The 11185-nt window shown below is 24.1% G+C and overlaps 1 protein-coding gene across 1 annotated transcript; it reads left to right on the top strand.

Annotated features, from left to right (window-relative positions):
- Positions 1-6542: 6542 nt before the first annotated feature.
- On the top strand, positions 6543-7445 carry LOC124912933. The gene has a single exon (XM_047453567.1). The coding sequence runs from the start codon at positions 6543-6545 to the stop codon at positions 7443-7445; it is 903 nt and encodes a 300-aa protein (XP_047309523.1).
- The last annotated feature ends 3740 nt before the right edge of the window (positions 7446-11185 follow it).

Below are 11185 nucleotides of genomic sequence, written 5' to 3'. Positions count from 1 at the left end.
TCAACTTTCATATTTATCTTTTTTTACTATAAAACAACATATCCTTTCTTATTACAATAAATTGATTTTCAATACTAATCTCATTTTTAAAAGAACTTGATTTTCTCTATTTCTTCTCTCTAAATCAAATTAACAAAAGCCTATTGAAGTAAACTCATTTGATGTTGGTTTTTTTAGATAAAAGTTCATTAAAAAAAATCTAATTTGATATAATTTAGTGTGGAAATAATTATTTAAGTATATGTATTACTTAATTTCTTTAATTTCTTTAATAATAAAATTATAAAAATATTTAAACAAGGGTGTAATTTCACTAATTTGATATTTTATTTAATAAATTATAATCATTTGATTGATAAATAAAAAGTACATATTCAAATTTTGGGTAAAATCTTCAAATAACCTCTAAAGAAGTCCTAAATTATAATTTTATTAGAATTGAATATAGTGTAATTTTAAAATCCTCAATTTTATCCTTGAATTGTAATTCTAAAATTTATTTTTTCAATATTTTTTCAAACAAAATTATTTATTATTTTATCATTTAAAACATAATTAACGTTTTCAATTGATATTTATTTTTTGAATTTAGTATGTTAAAATAAATAAATCAATATCTTTTCTAATTTTTTAATTTGCTAAGTTATCATGTTAAATTTATATATTTTTGCATAAAAAAGAAATTATTTCAATTTTTTCCAATAATTAAATTGTAATATTTATTTGATTAATTAGGTAATAATGACTAAATTAAAGTCAATTAAGATCCAGTGTTAGGTCTCTCATTTAAAAGTAATTATAACTTCGTTTTTAAATTGTTGCAATCATAATTCAAAAATTTATTACATAATATTTTGTATAAAAAAAAATTATTTTTATTTATTTCGATAATTAAATTGTGATATTTATTTGATTAATTATGTCATAATGACTAAATTAAAGTCAATTATGATCTAGGTATGTGTTAGTTTAAAAGTAATTATAACTTCGTTTTGATCATAAATTTTTATTTTTATTTCTATTTCGAAATTTATTACATAGTATCTTGCAAAAAATAATTTATTTCAAAAAAATTTCATAATTAAATTGTAGATATTACTCTTAAAATTATAATAACAAAATTAAGAATCAACTAAAATTAGATTAAAAACTTTTGGAGTGAAATTTGATGTTTACCATAATAATAATAATAATAATTGTTATTATTTTTAATTTTATAGTTTATATCATATTTATTAATATCAGAATGGTTCATAAGGGATTAGTTAGAACTCATATTTATTTATTTTTAATTCCTTTTTATTTTGTTTATTATCTAATAAAATAGTTAAAAGAGTTACAATAAAAAAGTATTGACCAAGGAGATAGGTAGGTTCAATAATAATATGATAGCCATTATTAATGAGTATTGAAACTTGTTTATATAAACACCTATCATGTGAAAAATTTGAAACCCTAATCATGGTATATTTCGACCCACCAGCCAGGACCTACCCTTTAGGACAGCTTAATATATAAAAAAAAATGAAAAACAAATTATCTCACTAGTCTCCTCTTTCCTGACATGTCAGATAAAAGCATTTAAAGTTCTTACGCATGTCGATGTCGGATATAATTTAAAAATTACAAATATATTGATTCTGCATTTTTACCAATTTTCTATGCAGTGAAGATGACAAAAGTATATATTTTTTGGTTGCATGTTCACAAATGTTCTGAACGGTTGATTATGTAGGGACTAGGAGGAGTAATTAAAGTGAATTTGAATTTACTTTAATTTAGAAAATGATAGAAGAGAAAACATGGAACTAGATATAATTAGGTATGTTTATCCAAAAAAAAAAAAAATTACGAATTTGAGTTTATTTTAATGTCTCGTAAAAAAAACGTGTAAGTCAATATTAATTATTTAATATGTATGTTCAACTATTTTTTTAGTCGTTGATAGACTGAGGGATGATTTATGGGGATTTGAGATATTTTAATTTAAAAATTACAGTTTGAAGAGTTGGAAGAGAAAATGTGTCAGTGATATATTGACCAATTTTTTGAACCGTTGATGTATTGTAGGATGATTTATATCGATTTGAGTTTATTTGAATTTAAAAATGTCAGGTAAAAAAGAAAACGTTATATGTTCAACCATTTTCTGAGTAGTTTATGTATTGAGAGATGTTCAACCATTTTTGTAGTCGTTATATGCTAAGGGATGATTTATGGGGATTTGAGTTATTTTAATTTACATATGACAGGTGGAAGAGAAAATGTGTCAGTCGATATATTGACCAAATTTTTGAACCGTTGATGTACTGTAGGATGGTTTATGTGGATTTGAGTTTATTTGAATTTAAAATTGTCAGGTAAAAGAGAAAACATTATATGTTCAACCATTTTCTGAGTCGTTGATGTACTGATAGATGTTCAACCATTTTCTGAGCCGTTGATGTACTGAGAGATGTTCAACCATTTTTTTAGTCGTTGATATGTTAATGGATGATTTATGGGGATTTGAGTTATTTTAATTTACAAATGACAGGTGAGAGAGAAAATGTGTAAGTTGATTATTGACCAATTTTTTGAACCGTTGATGTACTGTAGGATGGTTTATGTGGATTTGAGTTTATTTGAATTTAAAAATGTCAGGTAAAAGAGAAAACGTTATATGCTCAACCATTTTCTGAGCCGTTGATGTACTGAGAGATGTTCAACCATTTTTTTAGCCGTTGATGTACTGAGAGTTAATTTATGTGGATTCGAGATAATTTAATTTACAGATGACAGGTTGTACATATTAATTATGTATCTTCACCAATTTTCTGAGCCGTTGATGTAGTGAGGATAAATGTTTTATAAAATTGAAATATTTTTATGGAAAAAGATGTAAGAGTAATAAGAATTTAAATATAATATGTCTATTTAAACTATTTTGTTAAATAATATAAAAGTTGATATAGGATTCCATGATTAATGTGGATTTGAGTTTATTTTAATTTAAAAATGATGGTAGAAGAAAATACGTATAATAAGATATAATTAGGTATGTTTTTCAATTTTTTGAGTTGTTTATGTACTGAATGATGATGTATGTGATTTTGTTTACTTCAATTTAAAAATGTTATGTAAAAAAAGGTGTAAATCGATAATAATTATATATGCTCAACAATGTTTTGAGTCGTTGATGTACTGAGCAATGATTTATGTGGATTTGAGTTACTTTAATTTGTAATTACAGTGATACAGATAGAAAAGTAAATGTGTAAATCGATATAATTAGGTATGCCGACCAGTTTTTTGAACCATTGATGTATCGTAGGATGATTTATGTTGTATCGTAGGATGATTTATGTGAATTTGAGTTTATTTTAATTTTAAAATGTTAAGTAAAAGAGAAAATGTGTAAGTAGATATTAATTATGTATGTTCAGCAATTTTCTCAGCCGTTGATGTACCTAGGAAAGATTTATGTGGATTTGAGTTACTGATGACAGCTAGTCCATATTAATTATGTAGGTTCACAAATTTTCAGAACCGTAGATGTAGTGATGAATAGTTTATATGGATACGAGTTATTTTGTTTTAGCGTTAATAACAAGAATATGTGCATCCAAACTCCACTATAGAAAACATTGATGGTTATAAATTTAAAATGTTTTTATGGAAAAAATATAAGAGTAATAAGAAATTAAATATAATACCTCTATTTAAATTATTTTTGTTAAATAATATAATAAACATATTTACAAACAATGAAATTGAAGTGTAATTAAGTTTTTAAAAAAAATATAAATTGAAATAAGATATATTTACAAAAATCAAGTTTTTAAACATTCAAATAAAAAAAAGTGATTCAAACTGAGATCCAATTTCATAATTTAGGTATCTCAAGACAATGCCATATTTTATAAATTAAAAAACACAAATTTTCATATAATTAATATTACTCATCAAATGATTTGTAATAAAGTAGATTGTACTTGTTTGTGGGTACTTTATATTAGAATTATATATTAATAAGTTCCATACAAATACAACTATAAGAAACTTTAAAATTATTTTATTATATTAAAAGTTATTTTAATTAAAATAATTTACAATATTAATAAGACAATAATGTATATTATTATATAATCTCTAATATTTTTGTTTTAATAATGTATATTTTAAAAAGTTTATTTAAATATATATATAATTTTGACATATGACGGCCGTGCAAATGTGAGATGTTATTTGATTGGCCCGTTTATGGAACCTGTGAGGGGACATTCATTAGTCTTCTTGAACAATACAATACAATATATAAATAAATAATTAATTAATTAATTAAATATAAATACAGGCTTTTATTGTTCAACAAACATCTAACATTATTTCCATATAAAATACTCATTTATTTATAATTTTATCTATTTATAATTTAAACTCTGAAGATATCTTATTTGAAATAGTATATTTTAATATATTATTTGTGTATAATTTGATTTTTTTATTAATCTATAATTTTCAATAGATAAAGTTCTCTATACACTTTTTTTTTTTTATCGATTTTTATTTAGAATTAATTATTTTATTATATTATTATTAATTTGATATAGTCAATTTTAAATTGTCATTTATGTATTAATATTTTGAATTAATATTGGAGACATATGTTTGGCATAATCTAAATGAAAATTAAAATTAAGATGACAATAATTTGAAATAATCAATCTTAAATATATTATTTATTTATTTATAATTCATAATATTTCAGATAGTTTAAAATAATATTCAGACATTTTTGTCAGTAGAATTACCCTAAGTTAAGATTAAATTAATTGAAATAGCCAATTTTAAACATCTCATATATATATATATATATATATATATATATATATATATATATATATATATATATATATATATATATATATATATATATATATATATATATATATATATATATATATATATATATATATAATTATATTTATTTGTATTTCTCAAGAAAGATATTATTGCGGTCCTACTTTAAAATGATATCGAAATAATAATATTGTCCGACATTTTTGTCAGTATAAAATGAGTGTTTCAGAAAGAAATACCTTAAATTAAGATGACGTTAAATTTTAAAATAGTCACTCTTAAATATATCATTTATATATAATTTTATTTATTTGTATTTATTAGATTAAAATGATATTGAAATAATAATATTATCCGACATTTTGTCAATATAAACTGAGTGAAGAAATGTCCTAAATTCAAAAATACCTTAAATTAAAATGACATTCAATTTTGAAATAGTCAATCTTAAATATATTATTTATATCTATAAAAAAAAGTATTTGTATTTACTATGTTAAAATACCTTAAAATAAGATAATGATAATTTAAAATAGTCAATTTTAAATATATAATTTATTTAAATTTTTATAATTTTCAATGTTCGAAATATATACGATTGGGCACATGGGTTATAATGTTATTTAAATATAATTCTATTTATTTATATTTTATATATTATTCAAAATAGATGTTTAATAAATATCTTAAATTAAAAAGACATCAATTTAAAATAAACTAATTCTAAATAACTCATTTATATATAATTAAATTTATCTATAATTCTCAATGTAATTAGTATACTATTAATTCCCGCCTAAACCTAGGTTAAATGGATATTCAAATAATAGATTTGTAAGAATAAACTGTATCTTCCAAACAGTACCCTAAGTTCAAATGACATTAATTTGAAATATATCATTTACATATAATTTTTTTTATTTATGTATTATCGAAATAATATATTTGTCAGTAGTATCTTTTTTAAAATAATAAAATTTAAAAAAAAAAAAAAAAAAAAGAGAGAAGTTTTTGTCTTTATAAATTCGAACAATTTCCAGACATGAAAATGAAACAAACCCTTCTTTAACTCTCGGCTGTCATAAGTAGTATCTTTTAACCCTCTTCCTCCTCCTCCTCCACCGCCACCGCTCTACCGCCGGCGTTTCCATCTCTCCACCGCCGGAGAAATCTGCAACAATCAAGTTTAGAAGGTAATTAACTTAAACTTCTCCATATCGTTCGATTTTGAATTAGGAATGTGTAGTTTCTTTCATTAATCATGTTTTCCCTAATCTGATATAATTAGTAGTTCTGTCCCTGTAAGCATGCATTGCATAGGAAACTAATCAATGTCTTTTCCTTTCCTTTCCTTTCCTGCAGAAGATTCATTTGGTTTTTTTGCATTTGATCTTAAAAAGGTACTTTAATTACTCTCTTAAATTACATTTCATTTCATTGATGTGGGTTATCTTTAATCTTCATATATCTCTAATGGGTAATGAGTAGTACTCTTTAATCTTAACTATTCGAAATGAATGCATTGTTCTTACTTATTTCTTTGGTATAGAAAGATTACCCTTAAAACTGTTTTGATCGCCTACTTTATAATAAAATACATTTCATTGATGTGATTAATTACTTATAATCTTCATACTGATGGGTAGTTAGTTGGGTACTGTTTTGATTTGTTCCCTTTTATGAACATAGAGATTTTCATAATGGATTGCAATAAGGACGAAGCTCATAGAGCTAAGGAAATCGCAGAAAGAATGTTTTCAGAAAGTGACTTGACGGGTGCGAGGAGATTTGCTAAGAAAGCAAATTCTCTTTTCCCGGATCTGGACGGGGTTCAGAGTTTGATTTCGATTCTGGATGTTTATCTTTGTGCCGAAAGAAAAGTAAACGGGGAAACGGATTGGTATGGAATACTGGGTGTTGATCCAAGAGCAGACCATGACACGATTAAGAAGAAATATAAGAATATGGTTCTAATACTTCATCCAGATAAGAACAAGAGGGTCGAGGCTAATCATGCTTTCGGTTACATTCGTGAATCCTGGAAGATCTTATCTGATGAAAAAAGTCGTGAATCTTATGATCGTAAGAGGAGGGGAACAAATCAACAACAAGAGGTTCTGGTACCATCAAATGGACCTGATAATGGATTCTCTGATGTCAAAGTCACGATTGCTAATCAACGCAGAGCAGGAGGGTCCGACTTTACTCCTACGTTTTGGACTGTATGCGACCATTGCAAGAAAAAGATTGAATATTTTAGAATCTATGTCAACCGTAACATTCGATGCAGTAATTGTAGACAACTTTTTCTCGCAATTGAAACTGCAGAGCCTCTTGATCCTTCGGAAGTGGTGGGCATCAAGAATGAACATTCTGGTCATCAATATCAAGAATTCACTCCTATTGTTGTTCAAGGTGATTCCAAATTTCAATGGAATCCGCCATCTTCTTCTGAACCAGCTGCTGCTGATATTGTTGCAACATCTGATGAAGCTGCAGCAGCAGCAGTTATCATTCATAAAGATGATGAACATGAGGTTAATGAGGAGGAATTTACTTTGCCAAATCCAAAAAGAAGAAAGGGAGAAGATGAGGCTGAATGAATAAACTTTTAGGTTTGAAACATTTCTTTCTTTGTTTCTTTGTTTGTTTGTTTGTTGTTGTTAGGATTGAATTCGAATTCTGTTTTGTTGTTTTGTTAAGAACTAGTTTGATCATTGGATTTTGGTTATGGGTTTTTTCTCTTAAAAAAATTGTTTGATTCAGTTTTCTAAAAGATCAGTTTTTTATTATTTCAATTCAAAAATAATTTTTAATAATTAAATAAAGAATAATTTTGGTATTTTAATTGATAAAAATGTGATTAAATGGATAAATTAATGATTGAGTTTTAGATACAAATCCCTTACAAAATTTAATAACCCATAAATCAAACAAGGCATAAATGTCAAATTTGTAATCTAAATTTGTCTCAATTTTTCTAAGATTCAAATGATTTAAGAAAGTTAGTATTTTCCGCATTAGGGTTTTTTTTGTTTATGCTAATATGAAATCAATATTTTTTTATTTCATCTTTGTAATCTCTAATCTATACTTAAATATTAAGTTGGATTTGTTACTTCAAAACTAATATTATATTTAAAACAATAATTATGAAATAAAATAAATTGACACAATAATAAGTAAATTACTTAATAGATGGAGTAATAGGATTAAATGTCAATCATCATTTTTTTTTTATAAATAGTTTATAGTATATATGTATTTATAATATTATATTATATATATATTTAATTTATTTATAAAAAAAATATTTCTCATATAATTGAAATTTAATCTAAATTTTATAATTTGTTCAAACCTAAAAATTAAACTATAATTCAATATTTTTTTATTAAACTAAAATTTGAAATATAATATTAATTCCAATTCAATTTTTTTACTCCAAACATATTTTAAAGGTTAATGGCTTAGCGAACTCAATCTAAAATTATTTGTTTCTTTTTCTTTAAATTTTTATTATTTAATATTTTAATTAAAAAATATCCCTTTTAAATATTTATTCTCTTTTTTTAATTTTTTATTATTAAATTGTCTCAATATTTTAATTATATATATAATTAACTTATAAATGTATATCTTAAAATTTATATATAACTAAATATATTTTAATATATTAAATATTATTTTATTATTTTAAAATTACATATATTATCATGTTTTATAATAGCGTGATTTGTATTTTTTTTTCATTAATTATGCACTGAATCTGATTACTTATATTATTTTTTAAAAATTAAGTAGAGTAATTTTTATTGATAAAAAGTGTGAATAGATGGAAGAAGTAATTGTTGAGTTTAGGTAAAATCCCTTAAAAAAACCAAAGATCAAACAAGGCCTAAATGTCTAAATTTATATGAAATTATGAATAGTATTTGGTTAATATTTGAAATTTTATAAAATAAGTGAATTATAATTCAATTTTTTTAATCATTCACATTCACATTCAAATTCAAATTCTTTCTCTTCCCCTTCTATTAAATTAGGGGATAAATGACAAATTTAGAACTCTAGTATAAATGTTTTGTACAAGATTTTTATCATTTAAAGAACTCAAGTTACATGTATTGTTATATTTAAAACTCTCTTTTAACTATGTTAAATTACAAGTTAAATATGTTAAATAAATTACCATATCATTTTATTTATTTATTTATTTAATTAATATAATTTTAATTCATATAACTATCTCCTCATCTTCCTCCGTTGATTTACTGATGAATCATTTATGTGAATTTGAAATACTTTTAATGTACAAACGACAGATAAAAGAGAAAATAGGTAAGTCAATATTAATTATGTAAGTTTACAGTCAATTTTTTGAACCATTGATGTACTGATAAATCATTCATGTGGATGCGAGTTATTTTGTTTTATTCATAGTTAATAACAAGAATAAGTGTATCCAATTCAACTAGCATTTAGCTTGTGCATTTGCACGATGCTTAATGTAAAAAACTATGAAAAAAAATTACGTATAATATTTTTAATTTTATTTTTAATCGTTTTAAGTTTATGGGTGGGTTAACCCACAATCCGACCCAAGTATCCATTTACTCAACATCATTATATATATATATATATATATATATATATATATATATATATATATATTAGTTAGTTAAAAAATTGAATTTATATTAATGTTAAAACGTCCCGCGTTCATCAAATTTGGTGTTGAATTTAAAATATAAAGTCTTAGTAGCCTAGTTGGTAAAAGGTTGTACTTGTTTTTGTTAGGTTGCAAGTTCGAAACATACCTCTAGCATTTTTTATTTTATTCCATTTTAAATTTAAGGCGGGTCAACCAACAATCCGACCCAAGTATCCAAATTAACCACAACTCTCGACCCGACAATCCGGACACTTTAAAAAGTAAACATCATTATATATATATATATATATATATATATATATATATAGATTAATTAGTTAAAAAGTTGAACTTATATTAATATTAAAACGTCCCGCGTTTATCAAATTTGGTGTTGAATTTAAAATATAAAGTCTTTGTAGCCTAATTGGTTAAAGAGTTGTACTTGTTTTGTTAGATGCAAGTTCGAAACATACCTCTAGCATTTTTTTATTTTTAACCGTTTTAAATTTAAAGGCGGGTCAACCCACAATCCGACCCAAGTATCCAAATTAACCACAACTCTCGACCCGGCAATCCGGATACTTTAAAAATTAAGCATCATTATATATAGATTAGTTAGTTAAAAAATTGAACTATATTAATATTAAAACGTCCCGCGTTTATAAAATTTGGTGTTGAATTTAAAATATAAAGTCTTTGTAACCTTGTTGGTTAAAAAGTTGTACTTGTTTTGTTAGGTTGCAAGTTCAAAACATAACTCTAGCATTTTTAATTTTATTTTTAACCGTTTTAAATTTTAAGGCAGGTCAACCCACAATCCGACCCAAGTACCCAAATTAACCACAGTTCTCGACCCGGCAATCCGGACACTTTAAAAATTAAGCATCATTATATATATATATATATAGATTAGTTAGTTAAAAAGTTTAACTTATATTAATATTAAAAGGTCCCGCGTTTATCAAATTTGGTGTTGAATTTAAAATATAAAGTCTTTGTAGCCTAGTTGGTTAAAGAGTTATTTTTGTTTTGTTAGGTTGCAAGTTCGAAACATACCTCTAGCATTTTTAATTTTATTTTTAACCGTTTTAAATTTAAAGGCGGGTAAACCCACAATCCGACCCAAGTATCCAAATTAACCACAGCTTTCGACCCGGTGATCCGGACACTTTAAAAATTAAGCATCATTATATATATATATATATATATATATATATATATATAGATTAGTTAGTTAAAAAATTGAATTTATATTAATGTTAAAACGTCCCGCGTTCATCAAATTTGGTGTTGAATTTAAAATATAAAGTCTTTGTAACCTAGTTGGTTAAAAAGTTGTACTTGTTTTGTTAGGTTGCAAGTTCAAAACATAACTCTAGCATTTTTAATTTTATTTTTAACCGTTTTAAATTTTAAGGCAGGTCAACCCACAATCCGACCCAAGTACCCAAATTAACCACAGTTCTCGACCCGGCAATCCGGACACTTTAAAAATTAAGCATCATTATATATATATAGAGATTAGTTAGTTAAAAAGTTTAACTTATATTAATATTAAAACGTCCCGCGTTTATCAAATTTGGTGTTGAATTTAAAATATAAAGTCTTTGTAGCCTAGTTGGTTAAAGAGTTATTTTTGTTTTGTTAGGTTGCAAGTTCGAAACATACCTCTAGCATTTTTAATTT

This window comes from Impatiens glandulifera, chromosome 8 (genome assembly GCF_907164915.1).
Source record: "Impatiens glandulifera chromosome 8, dImpGla2.1, whole genome shotgun sequence".
NCBI classification, from domain to species: domain Eukaryota; kingdom Viridiplantae; phylum Streptophyta; class Magnoliopsida; order Ericales; family Balsaminaceae; genus Impatiens; species Impatiens glandulifera.
Note: the sequence above shows the minus strand (reverse complement) of the source record. Positions and strands in the feature narration are given on the sequence as shown.

What these genes read in the sequence shown, in the direction of transcription:
- LOC124912933 (XM_047453567.1), top strand. Translation starts at nt 6,543, where the DNA reads ATGGATTGCAATAAGGACGAAGCTCATAGAGCTAAGGAAATCGCAGAA.